Source organism: Neoarius graeffei, chromosome 10, assembly GCF_027579695.1.
Source record: "Neoarius graeffei isolate fNeoGra1 chromosome 10, fNeoGra1.pri, whole genome shotgun sequence".
Taxonomy (NCBI): Eukaryota; Metazoa; Chordata; class Actinopteri; order Siluriformes; family Ariidae; genus Neoarius; species Neoarius graeffei.
In genome coordinates this window covers 59,645,171-59,669,438 of record NC_083578.1, presented here as the reverse complement: position 1 = coordinate 59,669,438, position 24,268 = coordinate 59,645,171, and the positions used below count along the sequence as shown (strand labels likewise).

The 24,268-nt window shown below is 40.1% G+C and overlaps 1 protein-coding gene across 2 annotated transcripts in view; it reads left to right on the top strand.

Moving 5' to 3' along the window:
* slc38a5b (solute carrier family 38 member 5b) overlaps positions 1-22,487 on the top strand; it is a 44,231-nt gene extending 21,744 nt beyond the window's left edge. For both annotated transcript variants that reach the window (XM_060931979.1, XM_060931980.1), the window contains exons 7-16: positions 3,970-4,051; positions 6,217-6,299; positions 10,231-10,289; positions 10,544-10,660; positions 10,940-11,019; positions 11,219-11,319; positions 12,769-12,893; positions 16,755-16,899; positions 17,071-17,174; positions 20,001-22,487. In XM_060931979.1, the coding sequence (XP_060787962.1) occupies positions 3,970-4,051; positions 6,217-6,299; positions 10,231-10,289; positions 10,544-10,660; positions 10,940-11,019; positions 11,219-11,319; positions 12,769-12,893; positions 16,755-16,899; positions 17,071-17,174; positions 20,001-20,105 (1,001 nt within the window). In that variant the 3' untranslated portion in view covers positions 20,106-22,487. The remainder of the gene's footprint in view (positions 1-3,969; positions 4,052-6,216; positions 6,300-10,230; positions 10,290-10,543; positions 10,661-10,939; positions 11,020-11,218; positions 11,320-12,768; positions 12,894-16,754; positions 16,900-17,070; positions 17,175-20,000) is intronic.
* Positions 22,488-24,268: the final 1,781 nt, after the last annotated feature.

The following is a 24,268-nucleotide window of genomic DNA, read 5'->3' as shown; positions in this document are numbered from 1 at the left end:
GGTTTTCAATCCAGATGCTACGTAATTTATATTACTTTTCATTATAGATTGACTGAAAAGCTTTCTCTTTCTAAAACATTGGTAATTTATGATAACTGAGACTCTTTGATGAGCCAGGTCTCTGAAATCCATGGATTAAGTCATAAAATGCTTCATAGGTACGCAGTTCATTAAAAACTGCACAGCCAAAATAATGACCAAGTAAGTATTTTTTAACCACAGGATATCAACATAAACTTGACAGCCCCTGCAAGATAAATGTACAATAGAGCTTGTTATTATTGTATTACTTTTCTGTCCTGCTGTAGCAGGCACTACTTACTGAAGTCAAAAATATTCATATCAAAAGTGTGGCCTTCAGTATGTTTGATACTTGAGGCATGCTAAAAGGACACATACCACTTCTCATGTAGAATGCCAGTGTGATTAGTCATGTTGCATGACATCCCAACTTTTTCCACTCCTGTCCTGCCAGAGGAGTGCCAAGATTTTTGACATTCGCCCCTTAAAAGTAAAACGTCACTGAGTTTTAGATAAGGTAATGGCAAGCCTTTGTAGCAATCGGAATTAATGTGTACCATGGTACAAATGTCTCATCTCATTATCTCTAGCCGCTTTATCCTGTTCTACAGGGTCGCAGGCAAGCTGGAGCCTATCCCAGCTGACTACGGGCGAAAGGCGGGGTACATCCTGGACAAGTCGCCAGGTCATCACAGGGCTGACACATAGACACAGACAACCATTCACATTCACACCTACGGTCAATTTAGAGTCACCAGTTAACCTAACCTGCATGTCTTTGGACTGTGAGGGAAACCAGAGCACCCGGAGGAAACCCACACGGACAGAACATGCAAACTCCGCACAGAAAGGCCCTCGCCGGCCCCGGGGCTCGAACCCGGACCTTCTTGCTGTGAGGCGACAGCGCTAACCACTACACCACCGTACCACCCTGGTACAAATGTACACTACGAAATCTTGTGGTGTGCTGTCATTCTGTATGTTAAGAGTGCTGCTACACTGACAGAAATAGAGGTACAGTCGGAGTCCATTTCTGTCCCCCAAGGTACAATGTACCCCCTCAGGTTCATTACTGGACCTGATTGGAATTATTTGTACCATTTTAGGGCCAAAAAGGTACATATATATATTCCCAAGCAGTATATAAAGGGTATAGATATAAATGGTACCTTAGAGGGTACTGCCCCAGTGACAAGCTGCTGTACCCCTAAAGGTACAATCATGTATTTTATTTTCTGAGAGTGTAGCCTGAGCAGGACAATGGCTTACAGTGTTGTGTGTCACGTCTGTGCTGGAATCCAGTCTGGACTCCACTTACCAAGGCATAACGCGGCCGACAAACATGGCTGCCGCGGACTGTTCCCGCCACGACACTCAGTCACCTGATTACTGATTGAGCACACCTGTTCCACATTACACATAAGCACATTATATACAGACACTTTGTGAGGTGCTAAGTGCTAAGTGTGGGCGGCACGGTGGTGTAGTGGTTAGTACTGTCGCCTCACAGCAAGAAGGTCCGGGTTCGAGCCCCGTGGCCGGCGAGGGCCTTTCTGTGTGGAGTTTGCATGTTCTCCCCGTGTCCGCGTGGGTTTCCTCCGGGTGCTCCGGTTTCCCCCACAGTCCAAAGACATGCAGGTTAGGTTAACTGGTGACTCTAAATTGGCCGTAGGTGTGAATGTGAGTGTGAATGGTTGTTTGTGTCTATGTGTAAGCCCTGTGATGACCTGGCGACTTGTCCAGGGTGTACCCCGCCTCTCGCCCATAGTCAGCTGGGATAGGCTCCAGCTTGCCTGCGACCCTGCACAGTATAAGCGGCTAGAGATAATGGATGGATGCTCAGTGTGTGCACATGCGTACTACCTGACTGTAACAAGTCTTTTTTTCATGTGGTGTCACATGTTGACTTTGTTTGGTTACCCAAGAGTGGCACACTAGTTCTGTGGTTCGCACTGTTGCCTCACAGCAAAAAGGTTGTGGATTCGAACCTTGTGGCTGACTGGAGTCTTTCTGTGTGGAGTTTGCATGTTCTCCAGCATGCTGATTAGGTTAACTGGTTACTCTAAATTGCCCATAGGTGTGAAATGTGATTGTGAATGGCTGTTCATCTCTATTGGCCCTTTTCCACTACCCTTTTCAGCTCACTTCAGCTCGCTTCAGCTCACTTCAGCCCGACACGGCTCGCGTTTCGACTACCTCAGAGCAGCACGACTCAGCTCGCTTCAGCCCTGCTTAGCACCCAAAACTCGCACGGTTTTGGATTAGGGCTGAAGCGAGCCAAACCGAGCCGAGTGGGGCTAGGGGCGTGAGGAGACACTCCCCTGTGCACTGATTGGTGAGGAGGAGTGTCCTCACATGCCCACACACGCCCCGCGAGCACGCTGGGATCTGTAAACACCGTAAACCCGGAAGAAGAATAATTACGAATTACGAGAATTTCTGAAGCCTTATGCTCCTCGTCTCATCTATACGCTCTTGCCAGTATCTGTTGGCGTTGTCGGTGACAACAAGCCACAGCACCAAGACCAGCAACACTAACGACTCCATGTCCTCCATGTTTATTGTTTACTATCCGGGTTGTGAGACTACTGCTTAAAAGGTCACTGATGTCACTGTTTGCGCCGCCTAACGACATCACGTGACGTCCACCCACTTTCGCTAACTCCACCCAATGTGTCCACCCACTTCCAGCCAGCACGGTTCAGCGCGGTTGTAGTCGAAATGCAACTCCAACAGCCCCGCTCAGCTCGACTCAGCCCAACTCAGCACGGCACGGCTCAGCCCAACTCAGCCGCGTTGGTAGTGGAAAAGCAGCATTAGTTAGCTCAGCAATAGATTGGTGACCTGCACAGGGTGTCTTGCCCAAAGTCAGCTGGGATCGGCTTCAACTTCCCCTGCAACCTTGATGGATAAGTGGTATAGATAATGGATAGATGGTTACCTGGTTCATCTCATCTCATTATCTCTAGCCGCTTTATCCTGTTCTACAGGGTCGCAGGCAAGCTGGAGCCTCTCCCAGCTGACTACGGGCGAAAGGCGGGGTACACCCTGGACAAGTCGCCAGGTCATCACAGGGCTGACACATAGACACAGACAACCATTCACACTCACATTCACACCTACGGTCAATTTAGAGTCACCAGTTAACCTAACCTGCATGTCTTTGGACTGTGTGGGAAACCGGAGCACCCGGAGGAAACCCACGCGGACACGGGGAGAACATGCAAACTCCGCACAGAAAGGCCCTCGCCGGCCACGGGGCTCGAACCCAGACCTTCTTGCTGTGAGGCGACAGAGCTAACCACTACACCACCGTGCCGCCCCCTACCTGGTTCATATAGTTTGCATTTTGCCTCTGCCAAGTTGTTTGTACATGGCCTGACCTTCTGCCTGTCTCTGACTTTGATCTTGGTTCAGGTTTCATCTTAAACTGTATTTGCATCTGTCTCCAGACTTTATCTGACATTATGCAAAATTACTAAGAAAATTTTTTTTTTTATATTAGGCTCAGTTAAATGCATACAGTTCTATTTTGATTATTTATTGGATCTATATATAATTTTTATTCTTGAACTTTACACTCACATAATATATTTTGTATTAAAATTTAAGTATTAGATTTAAGTATTTCTATTATTTATAGGTCTACTTGTTTTGGTGTTACTGATGGTTGGAATAAATCCATTCAATTCAAGTGAACAGTCAAAGAGTCTAATAATTATAAGCGCTCGATACTAAATATAATAACTTTGATCATGGTAACAGAATGTAAAAATCAGGACCCCTGGCTATGCTTCTGAGACCCTACTTTGAGAACCATGGCTCTATAAAAATCCCAGTGATCCAGACATACTGAATATGATAAATAATGATCAAATCTACTTCGTCTTATAAGTTGGTGGATTACATTTTGTTTCATCTCTCTCTAATTGCCTGTGTTTATTTCAGCAATGTCTAGCTATCTCTTCATTGTGAAATATGAGTTACCTTTGGTCATTCAAGCCTTTTTGGGTCTTCAGCATGGCAGTGGGTAAGATGCAAAAGCAACTTATTATGGCTCATAATAACAATGTTGACGAGATTAATTAATGTAGCTGAGGAAGTGCTGCTGATGCCTATGATCTTGATATTTATTGAATAAATTTGAGGGTTTTTGTCACTACATCATTGGTACCAAGTGTCATGGTCTGACATTCATCACACTGTGTTTAAAATAAATGCCCAATGGAATATATCCTTTAGCATTTTTCTTTATGTAGACTAAAAACAGGTGATTCATGGTAGCACAAGCTCAAATACGTTCCTGAATTAAGCTATGCTAATATCCCTGAAAACAAAATGGGTTTACTTGCTAAATTTTCCATATTATTTCACTTTAAACGGCAACAAGAGGTAAACCAACTTTAGGTTATGGTGTAAGTTTCTGTTTTTAACTCTTATGGATTATCAAATTTATTTAGGCTACATAAAAATAAGGCTACACGTAATTTAGTCTTAGCCCACCCAAGTCACATTAGCATGAACAATTGGTCTCATCTGTAAGAAGTGTTAATCCTATTAATCCTTCAACTCTCATCTTATTATTGAGTTATTCATGTTATTATTATTCCGTATATTATTATTAAGTGTATCAAATGTATTATTATTAAGTATAACTTTCATTAACTAAAGTGAAGCTCATAGCATGAATATGTAGCTATGAGAGTGGGGAATGCAGCAGCTCTGGGGAGTTTAAAGGATTAAAGGTAGACTGCCTTTCAGATTTTTTAAGTTTCGGTCATAAAAAGAATTTTCCTGACACCCAATTATTTTTGTTTAGTGGACTGAAAGCTACTGAATTCGATTCACAGACTTCCAAATTTATTAGGTTTTTTTTAAAAGAGAAGAATTAATGAATTTAGGGCCACATGGCCCTAAATTCTCTGCTATTTTTTCCTGCTTCACCATGACCCAATTCAAGATACTACATCATGCATCACGTGGTGGGCTTTCCTCGTTTGTGCAAGGCATTGTGGGATACAAGTTTGAAACAGGAGAGAAAAATGGAGGATGTGAATGTGCGAATGAAATGTGAAAGACCGGTGTTCTGTAAAGTTATCCTACCTCTTGGATTTGTCCTACCAAGCCTACTGCGCATGCACAGAACACATGACGTCATATCTTGGAATTTGGACTGAGTTTTGTCCTACCGATCAGCTGGGCTGATAGAAAATTGGTGAGTTTTTCACGCATTTGTAATGCGTAATGTAGGCATATTTGCAATTCAGAAACGTATAAAATACAGTATTTATAAACAAACGAAACGCTGCCCTGTCATAACTTTGACTGCACAGTGCCCACTGTGTGACAGAATTAGCAAGTTCTCATACAGACCATTTTATTATTCAAAACAAGTCATTACAAATTATTTGACTCGGCCAAAGGCTCGACCAATACGCACAAAACATAAAAATCGGCAAATGCGTGAAATACTCACCGATTTTCTATCAGCCCATCTGATCGGTAGGACAAAACTCGGTCCAAATTCCAAGATATGATGTCATGTGTTCTGCGCATGCGCAGTAGGCTTGGTAGGACAAATCCAAGAGGTAGGATAACTTTACAGAACACCGGCTACAGTAATGGAAAGCGAGAAGAAAAGATGTTATGTTGCGAAGGAAAGGAAATGCAGGACCAAACTAATAAATATCGGCGGTCAGCGAGCACCTCGGTGTGATCAGTGGTTCGTTTAGCAACAGAATGATGTCACTGTCAGTGCACAGTCAAGGTAAACCTGTAGATGGCAGTAATGCAACACTGGATGCCAGCTGCCATAAAACCCAAAAGAAGAAGAAGGTCAACCTGCGCATGCACACATGGACTTCCTCTGTCTGCTTGACTGTGCGAAGCGAGCAATTTCATGCACATTATTTGCTAGGGAATCTCCTCAAATTAAATAACTTCCCAGTCACAGAATGGCCTGGGGTTTTTTTTTTAGATATTACAGAAATAAACATATATCACAATGACCAAATTTCAGAGGGAACTAAATTTCACCGATTTTATGAAATTGAAAGGCCGTCTAGCTTTAAATAAGGGTTTGAAGGTATTAAATATTACAGTATTGTATTTTTTTGACATGTAGTATGAACTTTCAATATTTTGTGTAACACTAGTTCTAAATAACCTAGTTGATTTTTTTTTTTTTAAATCCAGACAGTGGTACCTGAATGGGAACAATTTGATCATCATTGTGTCGATCTGTATTATTCTTCCACTGGCTACGATGAGACAGCTTGGTAAGTCTATTATGAACTTAGAAAATAAGTTTATTAACTCCTATACTTACACACACACACACACACACACACAGACAAATGTACTATAAGCTTTCAACAACTTTTTATTCAAGACTATTTTTATATTATGCAGTTAACATGGCTAGCTCACAATGGAAGAATTCACAACCTATGAGATCACTGCACACAACGTTGGGGTAATTCTGGACATTCAACTATCCTTCTCACCTCACATCACTTAACAGACTTGCTGTTGCAGGTTTCTCATTTTACAGAATCAGGAGGATTTGGCTATTTCTATCCACAGAGGCCACTTGTTCAGTTCTTTGTTATTTTGAGACCGGACTATTGACACTCGTTCATGGCAGGTCTGCCTCTGCATTTCAATGTCTGTTATTAAAAGCACTATACAAATCAACTGACTTGACATCATTTCAAATGTTATAGGTCAGTTTGATATTATTGGCCTGGGGCATGGTACAGCACAACGTATGTGCAACATTTTGCCACTCTTGTTATATTTTATTTTGTTATTTCGCTTTCTTTCATTGCTCTTGGTTGTTAGTAAAATGCCTTTATTGTACAAGAGCCCAAGCACAACAAATGCGAGACTCGACTCGAAAGAGAGAACTTGCTTGACGTACAGACCCTAACCTCTTCGCCACATCTCTGGCATGTCATATATTTCCTTTTGAGTCGTAATTCTGATTGGCTGTTGATGGTGAAATATATCACTCTGTGTGTGTGTGTGTGTGTGTGTGTGTGTGTGTGTGTGTGTGTGTGAGACTAAGTTTTAATTTATGATTCCTTTATGAGCTACATATTGCATGCAACTGTACATACCTTAAGTGTCTGCAGTGCAACTGAAATTCTGCACCACACTGCTCTCAATATATGGTTTCCAATCGTTTAGTAACAACCTGAATTACATTCAAAATTATATTCAGATGGTACAACTAGCTGTAGAACAATAAATTGCTTGCTTTGTAATTATGGTCATGAAGCAGAAGGTTTATTTTGTAATTTTCTGAGTGTGGACTCCAACATTGACAACTTGTAATTATGGTAGACCATGCAGGATAAAATTCTGAACTTCACTTCCAGGAAGCCTGGAATGCAATGGCAAGAATTATTTTTACTTGTCTGTGGATTTCACATGAAATAATTTTGTGACTCCTGAAATATGACTGCATAAACATGAGTTCAGTTCAGTTTTACACAGATGAAAATCCTATGTTCATATGAAGGAGGGCAGATAAGTAATTATTCAATCCGCATTCACTGAATATGAGCAATCGCGTGCTCTGATTGGCTACTCTACTACTAGGCTATCAGCTTATATACTGCAACTAGAGAAAAACAAAATGGCAGAGCGTGTTGCTGAACCAACCGAGGACGACAAAAAAACTCGACTCGCAAACAAAACCCCAAAAATTAAAAATAAAAAAGCAACAAAATATGAAATAAAAGGATTTGATGGTAAGGGCATATCTTTTTTTAAATTTTTCAAGAATTATTATTATAGCATTTTTCACAAATAGTTACTGTCATTTTGCCAGTTTGTTTACATTCTAAGCGGAAATTATTTTGTTGGGTGTTTTATATAAAGTTTTTATTTATCGAATTTGCAAAAAATAAAAATGCTCTGTTTCTCAAAATCCAGTGAATGTGGATAGAATAAAACAATTATTCTACTCAATCTCGTTGTACATGGCTTATAGCCAACACAGCGCTACATACTTTGTTGGCTATCAGCTCATGTACGACTCGATTTCATGGAAAAACAAGTGTTGCCAGGCAAAACAAACCTCGTCCGGTAGCACTTATGATGAGGAAGGTATCGCAAAAAAATTATTTTGACCTTTTTGGTGACCTTGACCTTGATTTTGACCTTGTGTGTGAACATACTTGGCCAATAAACGTGGTTCTGATTCTGATTCTCTGCTGCTCTCAGCCAATCAGAACACACTGTACTGCTTACTGCTCTCAGCCAATCAGAACACACCATACTGCTCTCACACAGTACTGTGCGATTGTTACACTCTTACATTCTTACAGCACGATGACACTGTATATGAGGCAGTAGCCACAAAAATCTTGACCTTGACTGGACGACCCTCAAAATGTTGGAGGTTCTATTTGAGACCAATGCCCATCTATCCTGAAAGTTTCATGAAAATTGGTCCAGCCGTTTTCCCATAATATCGTTTACAAAAAAAAAAACCCAAAGAAACCCCACCGAAAACAATACCTCACCCCCTGGTGGACTCTGTCCTGGGGTGAGGTAGATATGTACTATGGGGGAAGCCATGGCTGAATGGTTAGAGAAGCAGCTTTAGGTCACCAAAAGGTTGCCGGTTCAATTCCTTGGACCAGCAGGAATGGCTGAAGTGTCCTTCAGCAATGCACCTAACCCCCAACTGCTCCCCAGGCTGCTCTGGGTCTGTTGTACATCGCTCTGGATAAGAGTGTCTGCTAAATGTCATTAATGTAATGTAATCCTTCATATGGAAGAAAAAAAGTATATTCATTTATTTTTTTCGCAGTCCGGTTTCCATCAAATCGTGTGCTCTGATTGGCTCGCAAGCGGTCTGGAATCCTACGATCCAGACCCAGGTTACGGACCTTTGGTGACTCGCTCGTTCACAACAACAACAAACATAGTAGCAATTTTTTATCAACATTTATTTTTGCATTTCTCAGTATAATAGCATTAATTTTACAGCATGGATAGCGATAATGACAGTGTTCACAGCGAAAGCGAGTTTTATTTTGGAAAATTCCAAGCTGACGTAGCTTGTCAAACAGGTTTTTGACGAGCTTGTAGCAGGTTTGTTCTAAATATGGTTTCCCTTTCAGGCGCTCTCATTTTCTGTTAGAATTTGGTAAAGAAAAAAATTAAAATATTATTTACCAGCTTAAGGTCGGTCCGTATCGTGAAATACCGTAACCTCGGCCTTGAAAATACTGACCTCGACCCAGAGGCCTCGTCAGTATTTTCAAGACCTCGGTCACGGTATTTCACGATATGGACCTCCCAGCTGGTAAATAATATCTCAATATGAACGAATATAACTATCCGAATAACTACAATTCCAAATATATTTTACATATTACGTGTCAACATATGTAAACCATATATAAATATTTCATCTCATCTCATTATCTCTAGCCGCTTTATCCTTCTACAGGGTCGCAGGCAAGCTGGAGCCTATCCCAGCTGACTACGGGCGAAAGGCGGGGTACACCCTGGACAAGTCGCCAGGTCATCACAGGGCTGACACATAGACGCAGACAACCATTCACACTCACATTCACACCTACGGTCAATTTAGAGTCACCAGTTAACCTAACCTGCATGTCTTTGGACTGTGGGGGAAACCGGAGCACCCGGAGGAAACCCACACGGACACGGGGAGAACATGCAAACTCCACACAGAAAGGCCCTCGCCGGCCCCGGGGCTCGAACCCAGGACCTTCTTGCTGTGAGGCGACAGCGCTAACCACTACACCACCGTGCCGCCCCCATATATAAATATGTAATAGTGTAATTGTTTTATATTAATTTGTATATCAGACTGTATATAAATGCAGTATATTATATGTGCTTTCAACACATGTTAAAAAAAAGCCTTATATTTTCTTTAGGTTTGATTTAGATTTGTACTGAGTGCACCTTTAATGCCTTTTTTTTCCCCAAAGGTCTGGCATCTTTTGAGAAAATGTAGATTTGAGAAATAAAAAAGTAAAGAAATAGAGTTCATAATAGTGCTATGAAAAGTACCTAATCAGAACAGAGCAGAACAGGAGAATATCAGGACATAGGCGTACATGCAGGATATCACTTCAGCAATGAATTAGAAGTATAGAAGCACACACAGTGAAGTTTAATACAAAAGTTCACGTGAAGTTGTTGCATGTGTGTCTGTAGGGTACCTGGGCTACACCAGTGGTTTCTCACTGACATGCATGGTTTTCTTCCTCATCTCAGTGAGTATCAAATGCGGCAGAAGCTTCCTTCACAGGATCAAATTATACCTGTACCACACTGCACTTCAGTAGTATAATTGTGTAGAAGTTAGAAGTATAACTGCTTAAATGGTCAGCATTAAATTAATTTAACTACAATAGGAATTCTGAATGTTGTGATTAGAGTTCACCTTACTTTACTTTCACTGTTACTCAGTGTATTCTGTTACCAATCATCCTTCCCCTCTTTCCTTATTTGTCTCATCCTGATCTAGGTCATCTATAAAAAGTTCAACATCTCCTGTCCTCTGGATGATTTCAGCAATCACACCACAGTCAACATCACAATAGAAGAAGAATGTGAGGCCAAGTACATCACTATCAACCAGCAGGTCAGTGAAACAGAGCTGTCTCCTCCTCATCTGTCAGAGGTGGACAGAATCATGACAAATCTATCCAAGGTTAAAGGCTATCTACAGCATTTTAAGAAAAAGTAATCCAGTATGGTAAAGCTCCCAGTCATCCATGTCACTGGTGGCGTGACTATAGTGACAGGCGACAGTGTGGAAGTTGTTGAATGCTTTCAGATGAATTCACTTGGGCTACTCCGCTTATACGGTACTTTACACCCTACTATCTTTAGATAATCTTTTTCTCTATTTGTCTTGCAGACGGCCTACACAGTTCCCATTTTGGCCTTTGCATTTGTGTGCCACCCTGAAGTGCTGCCTATCTACACTGAATTACGCAAGTATGTTTTGGAGCACACAATGCAAATATTTGCCACGTGATTCATTGGTGCAAGAACAAGTTGCAGGAATGTTATGATGCAGTTTCATAAATAACTTTGAATGCATTGATTCTTTATTATGGATAAAAAATTGTTTTTCAGCCATATTTTATGCTAATTTAACAAAACTTTTTAATAATTTATGATGTTTCTTTAACAGCGCCACTAAGCGACGCATGCAGGCCATCGCCAATGTATCCATCCTAAGCATGTTTGTAATGTATCTGCTGACCGCAATCTTTGGGTACCTCACTTTTTATGGTGAGCCTTCAGTATCTACTCACAATACCTTATATTTATTTGTCCACTGCATTATCGACAAAACATTCAGACATTTTTTATGTGTGTGGTGGCCATGGGGAATGTGTTTTAGCCAAAGTAAAACTTTTTGCCTTTTGCATATTTGGACACGGGTGGTGTAGTGGTACAGCAAGAAGGTTCTGGATTTGAACCCAGTGGCCAACGGGGGCCTTTCTGTATGGAGTTTGCATGTTCTCCTTGTGTCTGCGTAGGTTTCCTCTGGGTGCTCCAGTTTCCCCCACAGTCCAAAGACACGCAGGTTAGGCTAATTGGTGGCTCTAAAATTGACCGTAGGTGTGAATGGTTGTTTATTTCTATGTTGCCCCTTTTCCACCAAAGCAGTTCCAGGGCTGGTTCGGGGCCAGTGCTTAGTTTGGAACTGGGTTTTCTGTTTCCACTGACAAAGAACTGGTTCTGGGGCCAGAAAAAACTGGTTCCAGGCTAGCACCAACTCTCTGCTGGGCCAGAGGAAAGAACCGCTTACATCAGCGGGGGGGCGGAGTTGGTAAGACCAACAACAATAACAAGACCGCGAAAGATCGCCATTTTTAAGCGACGAGAAGCAGCAGCTGTACAAACGCGAAGTCATCCATTATTATTATTGTTGTTGCTGCTGCTGCTTCTTCCGTGTTTTTGCTTCGATATTCGCGCCAAGGTTTATGCAAACATAATGACATAACTGACGTATACAGCGAGGTAACTGACGTATACAACGACGTAACTGACGTATACAGCAACGTAATGACGTGGCTTCCCTTAGCACCGCGAGCTATGGAAAAGCAAACTGGTTCTCAGCTGGCTCGCAAGTTGAACGAGTTGTGAACCAGCACCAGCACTGGCCCCGAACCAGCCCTGGAACTGATTTGGTGGAAAAGGGGTATGTGTTAGCCCTGCGATGATCTGACGACTTGTTCAGGGTGTACCCCGCCTCTCACCCATAGTCAGCTGGGACAGGCTCCAGCTTGCTTGCGACCCTGCACAGGATAAATGACTATGGATGGATATTTGGACACCTAACCTTTTAAGAACTTGTAATTATATTTCACGATAACAACCTGTAAATATTGTGATGAAAACTGTCTAAAACCTTGCTATCTTAGTATGCTTTCCTCACATGGTCGGTTCCATGCTTTGATCAATTTATTAGAAGTGGAAATAGAATCAGTGAATGCAGATTTTCTCTGTTTTCAGTCTTTACCCCTAAGATTACTTGAGGTTGATACATGCAAAAGGGCAACAGTTTAAGAAAGCCTGTAATTTTGTATATATTTCACCTTGTGAAGTGATTTCCAGGCTGCCACACACATTTCCAGTATATTTTGATCTACAGTGTCTACTTGTATGTGATTTACGCTTTAGAGGATTTATGTGATGTAAAGTAAACTCTTTTCCTCTGTTTGATCTGAACAGGATATACAGAGCCAGAGTTGCTGCACACGTACAGTAAAGTGGACCCTCTGGACAAACTGATCCTGTGCGTGAGACTGGCTGTACTGGTGGCTGTCACATTGACTGTGCCTGTGGTGCTCTTCCCGGTAACGTTTCTTGCTATTTGGACACTGTTATTCACTTTTCATGCAAAAATGTATCAACAACAGTCTGCAGATGGTGATGACAGGTTTAGGATGGCCGTGCAGTGAAAGCACTCTGTGTGCTACAAAGCATCAGTACATTATTTATTTCTTGGCAGTTGATTGACTAAACTGCTGGCACCACCACAAAGTTGATTACTGTCCAAAAACAGCACAGTGTAAAGTGTTTTATACCTCTAATATCAGTGCAATTTGCCAGATATGACATTTTTTAATAATTAAAGAATGACATATATCATTTTTATTTTATTATCTGGTGACGTTTTCGTTTCCGGGCCATATCTTTAAAACTACTGAAGATATCCTCATGAAACTTTGTATACATATCAAGCAACATGTGAACTGGTGCCTTTTGCTATTTTGGACTTTTTAAAAATAAATATTTTTTCAAATTTTTATATAGAAAATAGATTTTGACTTAGTTTCTAAGAGCAATGTTTGTTTCCAGAGCATAATCCAAAACTATTTAGGATATGGATTTGAAACTTGGTATACATGTTAACAAGGTGATGTAGATGTGCCTTTTCATATTAAGAAATTTGAGAAATTTAAATTTTTCATGTTTCCATGGAAACAATTTCAGACAGTCTCTCCGGTTAATCCTAGGGGTAGGTTTTGTTTCCGGAGCAGAACTTGAAAACTATGAGTGGTATGGTCTTGAAAGTTGGTATACCGGTATGTGTCGATTAAGTAATGTATATGTGCCTTTTTATACTAAGAAATGTGAGATATTTTAATTTTTAGCTCACCTGGACCAAAGGTCCGGTGGACTTGTGCCATGAGCTGCTGAGGTCAGTGTAAAGAGGTAGGGTTGGTTTTCTGCAGCAGAACTTGGAAAATATGACAAATAATATCTTAAAACTTGGTATATAATTGGTATATAGGGCTTGGGATATAGATGACTGTCTTCTTGATTATTTATTTATTTATTTTTATTTAATTCTGTGAAAGGTTACTTGTGGAAAGAAGTCAGTTTCTGATATTACTTATGTCATAACAACTATCAACAGTTGTTCCCTCTTTTTTTGTCTCTTTGGTCCAGCCTCCATTTTTTTGTCTCTGTCTTGAAGTTATAATTTTAAAAAAATGCATATTGTCTTATTATCTGGAAATATCTACGCTCTCTGTCCTGAAGACTTTCCCATGCTGGGAAACATAAAAATAACAGCCTTACCTCTGATGCTTTTAATCTGCTGACACTGGAGACTCCTTCCAGAAATGCAAAATAAACATCACCTCACAGAATACTTCACCATATCAGCAATTACATGCTTTTTAAATACATGTATATGTGGAGCATCTGCCTTCTTATCCCCCCGGCATATAATGTGTGGGGATATAGCTATCACCCTCTCCATCCGTTTGTCCATCAGTCTGTCCATCTGTAAGCATTTTAGTTTCTGGAGCATAACTCAAAAACTACAACCCCGATTCCAAATAAGTTGGGACAAAGTACAAATTGTAAATAAAAACGGAATGCAATGATGTGGAAGTTTCAAAATTCCATATTTTATTCAGAATAGAACACAGATGACATATCAAATGTTTAAACTGAGAAAATTTATCATTTAAAGAGAAAAATTAGGTGATTTTAAATTTCATGACAACAACACATCTCAAAAAAGTTGGGACAAGGCCATGTTTACCACTGTGAGACATCCCCTTTTCTCTTTACAACAGTCTGTAAACGTCTGGGGACTGAGGAGACAAGTTGCTCAAGTTTAGGGATAGGAACGTTAATCCATTCTTGTCTAATGTAGGATTCTAGTTGCTCAACTGTCTTAGGTCTTTTTTGTCGTATCTTCCGTTTTATGATGCGCCAAATGTTTTCTATGGGTGAAAGATCTGGACTGCAGGCTGGCCAGTTCAGTACCCGGACCCTTCTTCTACGCAGCCATGATGCTGTAATTGATGCAGTATGTGGTTTGGCATTGTCATGTTGGAAAATGCAAGGTCTTCCCTGAAAGAGACGTCGTCTGGATGGGAGCATATGTTGCTCTAGAACCTGGATATACCTTTCAGCATTGATGGTGTCTTTTCAGATGTGTAAGCTGCCCATGCCACATGCACTAATGCAACCCCATACCATCAGAGATGCAGGCTTCTGAACTGAGCGCTGATAACAACTTGGGTCGTCCTTCTCCTCTTTAGTCCGAATGACACGGCGTCCCTGATTTCCAAAAAGAACTTCAAATTTTGATTCGTCTGAACACAACAGTTTTCCACTTTGCCACAGTCCATTTTAAATGAGCCTTGGCCCAGAGAAGACGTCTGCGCTTCTGGATCATGTTTAGATACGGCTTCTTCTTTGAACTATAGAGTTTTAGCTGGCAACGGCGGATGGCACGGTGAATTGTGTTCACAGATAATGTTCTCTGGAAATATTCCTGAGCCCATTTTGTGATTTCCAATACAGAAGCATGCCTGTATGTGATGCAGTGCCGTCTAAGGGCCCGAAGATCACGGGCACCCAGTATGGTTTTCCGGCCTTGACCCTTACGCACAGAGATTCTTCCAGATTCTCTGAATCTTTTGATGATATTATGCACTGTAGATGATGATATGTTCAAACTCTTTGCAATTTTACACTGTCGAACTCCTTTCTGATATTGCTCCACTATTTGTCGGCACAGAATTAGGGGGATTGGTGATCCTCTTCCCATCTTTACTTCTGAGAGCCGCTGCCACTCCAAGATGCTCTTTTTATACCCAGTCATGTTAATGACCTATTGCCAATTGACCTAATGAGTTGCAATTTGGTCCTCCAGCTGTTCCTTTTTTGTACCTTTAACTTTTCCAGCCTCTTATTGCCCCTGTCCCAACTTTTTTGAGATGTGTTGCTGTCATGAAATTTCAAATGAGCCAATATTTGGCATGAAATTTCAAAATGTCTCACTTTCGACATTTGATATGTTGTCTATGTTCTATTGTGAATACAATATCAGTTTTTGAGATTTGTAAGTTATTGCATTCTGTTTTTATTTACAATTTGTACTTTGTCCCAACTTTTTTGGAATCGGGGTTGTATTAGGAATTTTTTCACGAAACCTGACGTTTATGTTAAGTGACTAGAGGAGTTGAGCCTTTTGACATTTCGGGATTTTTGTGATTTTTATTTATTCCATATTTCCATGGCAACCAATTCAACTGAGGAGAATTTGGAGTGGGGTTTCATGTGGGATATGTCATCTCCTGATGACTCTTGTTTTTATTATTATAGGAACAATAACATCAGAATGAGTGCATTAATATAAACCTAGCAGCCAGTACTATTGTCAGAGCTGTCAAAGTCCCTCTCACACCATAATCTGGTCTTCCCAGGCAGTCTCCTATCCCAGTACTAACCAGCTCTTTGAGGCATATGGGTGCAGCACCAATCTCTGTTTCCATAGCCCTTGGCCTCTCACCTATACAGCTAGGGTTACAGTGGGGTGCTAGTCCTCTGGTAACCACAAGAGTTTGACTTCCCCCACTCGCAGCATGCTTTGCCAGATGGTAGTAGGCACCATTTTTATGATGGTCTTTGGTATGACCCGACCATGAGTAGAACTCACAATCTCCTGATCGACAGGTGGACACGCTAACCACTAGGCCAGCTCACAGTCTATCAGAGCTGTGCTGTTACAGAAAATTAATCAACACTTTCTGACCCATGACCCAGAATGGAGCTACAGTACTGTGGTGTAAAGATTAACTTTAAAAAGGCAACTTTTGAGTAATTTTAGTTTTTAGTTTCAGTGTGTAAGCACATTGATCTAATCATGTGAGCAGTGATGGAAGTACATAAATATGATTTTCATTTAGATTCGGCGAGCTCTAATGCAGCTGATTTTCCCTGAGAAACCTTTTCATTGGGCTCGTCACATATCCATTGCTGTGTGCCTCATCTTTGCTGTCAATTTGCTTGTTATCTTTGTACCCAATATCCGAGACATCTTTGGCATCATCGGTATGTACAAATTTCTTTCTATATACAAACATCTTTCTATATACAAAGTAAAGAACTAAAGTTCAGACTCTGTCAGAAAATTCTTCTTCCTTTAGCTTTGAACAAAGTGAATCAACACGATGCCTATATGAAATATTCTGCCAAGTGAATGCTGTGTTTCTTTATCTTCAGGTGCCACCTCTGCACCAAGCTTGATCTTCATCCTCCCAGGTCTCTTCTATATCCGCATTGTACCGATAGACCAGGAGCCATTGTACTCAAGACCAAAAATTCAGGTGAGTTGATTGATTGATTGATTGATTGATTGATTGATTGATTGACCCTTTGATGCAAAACATGGGTCAAAAGTGACCCGGCTGAGTTTTTATCTTCTATATCTTTGCAATAAATTAATTCCATCATTCAGTATTCAAGGTATTCCTCAATTAACTTGTTTTTGATCATCATACATCCTTATTTTATTTTTTCCTTTCTTACTTTTTGAATAAAAACCCTTTTTGTATCACTACCCTTCTAATGCACAGCATGGGTCAAAAACGACCTGCATTCATTTCATTTTCCAGGTTATTTCATGTATGGCTGAGTGTTTCTATGATATACTTTTGAAATAAATTCATTTTGTCATTTACTTTTCCAAATATGCAGTAAATATCTTGTTTTTGTTTAGCACAAATCATCATTTTTATTTTTCCTCTCTTAAGTTATGAACAAGCACAGCTTTTGTAATTCTACATCAAGTTTACACACATGGGTCAGAACCGACCCGCATGCATTTACTCCAGCGTTTGGTGGGAACTGTGAATTGTGCTTGTGTCAGACATTTCACAGCTCAGCACAGCGCCCTTTGCCCATCTAATACATGGAAGTAATGTTTTTCAATTGTTCTCACATTACCTTAGAAAAAAATTATGTTTAGGTTACCTTGAGAGTGAGTAGATTACTTGTCAGAAAGTTACAAGCAATTACTATTAGCTACCGAGCTGTTGACATATTCTACTTTAGTTAGCTAATTTTATTGTAGTTGGCTTAGCAAACTACATAGTTAATAAATAAATAAATAAATAAATAAATAACTGGCCCCATTCACTGCTAAAGTAATTACTTGAAACAAATTATTATTATAGTATTAAGACATTTAATTTTAAATCACACTTGGATGACCCATGTGTAGTACAACCCCAATTCCAAAAAAGTTGGGACAAAGTACAAATTGTAAATAAAAACGGAATGCAATGATGTGGAAGTTTCAAAATTCCATATTTTATTCAGAATAGAACATACATGACATATCAAATGTTTAAATTGAGAAAATTTATCATTTAAAGAGAAAAATTAGGTGATTTTAAATTTCATGACAACAACACATCTCAAAAAAGTTGGGACAAGGCCATGTTTACCACTGTGAGACATCCCCTTTTCTCTTTACAACAGTCTGTAAACGTCTGGGGACTGAGGAGACAAGTTGCTCAAGTTTAGGGATAGGAATGTTAACCCATTCTTGTCTAATGTAGGATTCTAGTTGCTCAACTGTCTTAGGTCTTTTTTGTCCTATCTTTCGTTTTATGATGCGCCAAATGTTTTCTATGGGTGAAAGATCTGGACTGCAGGCTGGCCAGTTCAGTACCCGGACCCTTCTTCTACGCAGCCATGATGCTGTAATTGATGCAGTATGTGGTTTGGCATTGTCATGTTGGAAAATGCAAGGTCTTCCCTGAAAGAGACGTCGTCTGGATGGGGGCATATGTTGCTCTAGAACCTGGATATACCTTTCAGCATTGATGGTGTCTTTCCAGATGTGTAAGCTGCCCGTGCCACACGCACTAATGCAGCCCCATTCCATCAGAGATGCAGGCTTCTGAACTGAGCGCTGATAACAACTTGGGTCGTCCTTCTCCTCTTTAGTCTGAATGACACGGCATCCCTGATTTCCATAAAGAACTTCAAATTTTGATTCGTCTGACCACAGAACAGTTTTCCACTTTGCCACAGTCCATTTTAAATGAGCCTTGGCCCAGAGAAGATGTCTGCGCTTCTGGATCATGTTTAGATACGGCTTCTTCTTTGAACTATAGAGTTTTAGCTGGCAACGGCGGATGGCACGGTGAATTGTGTTCACAGATAATGTTCTCTGGAAATATTCCTGAGCCCATTTTGTGATTTCCAATACAGAAGCATGCCTGTATGTGATGCAGTGCCGTCTAAGGGCCCGAAGATCACAGGCACCCAGTATGGTTTTCCGGCCTTGACCCTTACGCACAGAGATTCTTCCAGATTCTCTGAATCTTTTGATGATATTATGCACTGTAGATGATGATATGTTCAAACTCTTTGCAATTTTACACTGTCAAACTCCTTTCTGATATTGCTCTACTATTTGTCAGCGCAGAATTAGGGGGATTGGTGATCCTCTTCCCATCTTTACTTCTGAGAGCCGCTGCCACTCCAAGATGCTCTTTTTATACCCAGTCATGTTAATGACCTATTGCCAATTGACCTAATGAGTTGCAATTTGGTCCTCCAGCTGTTCCTTTTTTGTACCTTTAACTTTTCCAGCCTCTTATTGCCCCTGTCCCAACTTTTTTGAGATGTGTTGCTGTCATGAAATTTCAAATGAGCCAATATTTGGCATGAAATTTCAAAATGTCTCACTTTCGACATTTGATATGTTGTCTATGTTCTATTGTGAATACAATATCAGTTTTTGAGATTTGTAAATTATTGCATTCCGTTTTTATTTACAATTTGTACTTTGTCCCAACTTTTTTGGAATCAGGGTTGTAATATAAAATGTATTTTTGTTTATAAAGTAGGAAAGAAAAATTAAATTAATGATTTGTGGTAATTAAAAACAAGATATTTAAAGAATACTTGGAATATTCAATCATAAAATAAATTGATTTCAAAAGATAGAGCAAAGAAAAACTCAGTCAGCATGAAATAACCTGGAAAATGAATGCGGGTCATTTTTGACCCATGTTGTGCATTAGAAGGGGTGTGCATATGTTTTGCATCAAAGGGTTAGTGAATAACAAACATTTCTGAATGGATTTCAGTGACAAGTCTTTAAGAACTCTCCTTATGCTACCTTTTTTCCCCCTCAGGCTATATGCTTCACAGCCCTGGGTTTCATTTTCATGTCAATGAGTTTAACCTTCATTACCCTGGATTGGATTAGTGGAGAGAACCGCAGTGGTGGGGGACACTAAATCTCAACCACACACAGAAGGGGTCCAGTATGCCTGCTCAGCAGAACACCATCGAGCTGTCTCGATGTAAACCCAGTTTTGGAACCTGAGAGAAGAGCAAAAATAAACAAACAAATGAAAAAAAATCACTGGTAGGCTGGGCCCATCTCATCTCTGGTCCCTTCCCTCACTGAGTGAGAGGACCTGCTTCCCACCATATTTCAAATTAAATAGAGGAGTGGTTGTGGTGGAGGATCTTGGCCAAACATGATGACATGATGCCCTTCTGAGGCAGTAACATTCAAGATCCTGAATGCGGTTATTTGCTTTGACAATCCACAGAGATAAATGCTAATTAGATTTCTGATTGCAAGTGATTACAGATGCAAACTTCCAAAAGTTCTTTTGCGAAGTCTGTAAGAGAAACCCCAAAAGCAGACGTGTTGGTTTATTTTCTCCCTTCAGTGTAAACAGGAAAAAAAAATCCACATTTTGTCCTGGAATCCAAAACCTACACAACTTTTTGATTCTGTACAATATTAGTTTAAGGATAAATAGATTTATGCCATGCACAGATTATTTTTGTTCTGTTGATCTGCAACACTACAATTCTGGGAGAAAACTTGATCCAAATTTCTCTGTCACAACCTGGTTCGGGTAAAAGCTGAAGTTCTTTACCTAAGTCACAAACCATAAAACCTAAATGCTGAAATTGAGGGGGGGAAAAACAAAAACAAAACCCCACATATGAACTATGTTAAAGCCACAATCAGTGATATGTAAAGACAGCTTTATTAACAGCAAACATATAACATAATTCTTATGAATTATGAACTTACAAACTTATTCTTATGAACTATTGTTATGAATAACATCTTTATGATATTTCAAGTGCCAAGTATAAGCGGCATTACCTCAAAAAATAAAATTGAAAAAAAAGAAAGGGGAAAAAAACCCCACATGCCAACACTCAGGGTGTAAACCTTGTTAGTAGGTTCCTTGTTATGCCTTATTCGATACTGGGTCTCAGACTGTTGCTTTCGAGTCCCTGAGTGTGGTTTTAAAGCAGAATGGACAAATTAGAAAGTATATTGATTAATCTGAGATTTTTCAAAACAGCTTTTTGTTTACGGAGGATTACAGTTATACAGCAGATTAGAAAACTGTAAAGGAATTCAGTGCTGAACTAATAGCTTTAAAGAAAAAAAAATCATTCAATAAGAAGAACTAGAGCAAAGGCTCCATTTGTATTTATTCCCACAATGAATGACTGACTGACTGACTGAAGCTTGATAATCCAGAGCTCATTATGTGCCATTTACTATCATGTATTTTTCAGCACTTCTACTGTGGCCTTTTGTTTTAGGCTGATATTTTTTCTGGGCCACAGATAAAATCCAAAGTGAAAATCATAAGAAGGAAACAAAACATATATATTTTGGTATGGGGCTCAATGAACCCCTTCAGACACAAGGAAAAATGCGATGGAACTTCATGCTATGGAATTTCATGTGTACAATTGTATACATTATGTCCGAAGGGATTAAGGTTTAAATTGCTTTTCCTCTGAGTCTAGAGGTCACTGTGAAGCAGTGTCTGTGAAATAATGTTTTCGAAAGCAGACTAATATCCATGTCCCACATATATCCGCATATACACAGAAGAAAATCGAAAATATTCACTATTAAGGTGAGACAAATCTGCCTGCTTAATGGATACCATGTTTTCAAATTAAGGATAATGTTTAGGGAATATTTCCCATTTATTAATGATGTCTTGCCCACCACATTTGACATTTTTAGCTGATAAAATATTGTCCCAATATCTCTAACAATCAGCACACCATATTCCTCTTTGAGTATTAAAGGGGGTTGGACTATTTCATACTCATAGTTTACAGTGTAGCTAAAGCACATTGGACATAGCTGGTGTGGTTGCTGTCTGTTAGCTGTGCATGCCAATGTCAACGTGAACCTGACAATTTACAGCCTGTGAACTTGACAATTTTACATTTAGCGTCAACATTTAGCTTAAGTCTCGCTTGCTCTGTTAGTTTTTACAGCATTTGTGTGCAATAAAATTATTCATACACTCATGTAGCTCAAACTTTTTTTCTTGTTTTATCCCCCAAACGCAAGCCATTGCTGAATTCATGGGAAGTAGTGGTGTTGTTCTTGTTCTTTTAACAGCTCTGCATCTTCTCTGCATGTTTAAAGAAAATGGTGCTAATGTTTGATGAAATGACAGAATTTTAACAGGATATCCAGTGACACCAAAGATATTTTGCCGCTGATGAAGTTATTTCATCAACTGTACATATATATATATTTTTGGTTTTGTTTACTGTATTGGCTGTTGACTTGGTCATGCTTACAGTTCTCAATAAAGATCTGTATTATATGATTTTTTTTGTTTGCTTTGGGAACTTAAACAGGTTATGCCATGCATAAGTACTCACTGAAATGAGCTTAATTGGAATTATAATGGATATAATGAATCCACACAAAATAGCGCATAATAGTGAACTGTGGGGAACTCACTATAGTTAGCTAAATTATTGTGAAACACCTAAATTAATTCTGGTATAAACAGTTTAAATCAGACGTTACATAATTAGTTGAATGGAGTTCACCAGTGTGCAATTAAAACGTCATATGATCTCAGTGTAAAAACAACTGTCCTCTGAAGGCCTCAGAGTTTGGACTGAGAAGAGCTAACGTGTGTGTGTGTGTGTGTGTGTGTGTGTGTGTGTGTGTTTAACCCTTGTGTGGTGTTCGTATTTTTGTTACTCAGCCAGTGTTCGTGGGTCTGGTGGACCCGTTGCATTTTGGTGCTTTAAATTCAACACAATCAAACAATTTTACATTAAATACTGAACAGATGTTTACTTCACCCCAATTACAAGCAACATAAACAGCATATATGGTTAATATTTGCCCTTTACCTTTGTTAGATTACATTTATTTTTTTTAAAAAGTGCTACTCGTTTTTTGTTTGTTTTTTAATAAAATGTAATTTTACAAAAAGAAAATCAATTGCAGTCAAGATCTCATCTCATTATCTCTAGCCGCTTTATCCTGTTCTACAGGGTCGCAGGCAAGCTGGAGCCTATCCCAGCTGACTACGGGCGAAAGGCGGGGTACACCCTGGACAAGTCGCCAGGTCATCACAGGGCTGACACATAGACACAGACAACCATTCACACTCACATTCACACCTACGGTCAATTTAGAGTCACCAGTTAACCTAACCTGCATGTCTTTGGACTGTGGGGGAAACCGGAGCACCCGGAGGAAACCCATGCAGACACGGGGAGAACATGCAAACTCCACACAGAAAGGCCCTTGCCGGCCACAGGGCTCGAACCTGGACCTTCTTGCTGTGAGGCGACAGCGCTAACCACTACACCACCGTGCCGCCCTGCAGTCAAGATATGAGTGGAAAAAAAGATGTTTATCTTCAAATTTACAAATGAAGCAAGGTTTTTCATAACAACTGATTTTTATTTCTTTGAATTTCATTAGAAATTTAACCAATTCAGTTCAGTTTACACAACACAAGCTGAACACATACAGTAACCATGTCAGTCTATACAACACATCATCCCCATGCTTGTCTTCGTTTTGGGACTGGCTGATGCTCCATCTCATCCTCTTCTTCAGAGTCACTGTCAGACTCTGAATTTTCAGAAATGTGATCCTCGCGTTCTGAAACGTCTTCCTCTACATCATCATCAAAAGCTTCTCTCTCTTCCAAAATCATTTACAAGTCCATCTGAGCAGAGAATCTTTTGGCCATCTTGATCAGTTGTGATAAGGAGCCACATTGGAAAAGCTATATTTATTGTGTCCCGCCCCCAATTTATGGGAACTTCTGTCTTGGTTCCCGCAAGACAGAGGGTAAAATGTGTAGAAATGTGAGAGCAGACAGGTGTCGGTGCTTGAATGCCAGGGACAGAAACAAAACTCTCACACACACACACACAAACAGCAGGCCCAGATAGGAGGAGGACAGAGTGAAGGTACACACTTTTATTAGCCCCGGGTCCAGTGGCCAAACACCAAAAATCGATCTTTTTGGCCATCATGGGAAACACCATGTGTGGCACAAACCCAACACCCTGAGAACACCATTCCTATAATCAAGCATGGTGGTGGCAGCATCATGCTGTCAGGATGTTTTTC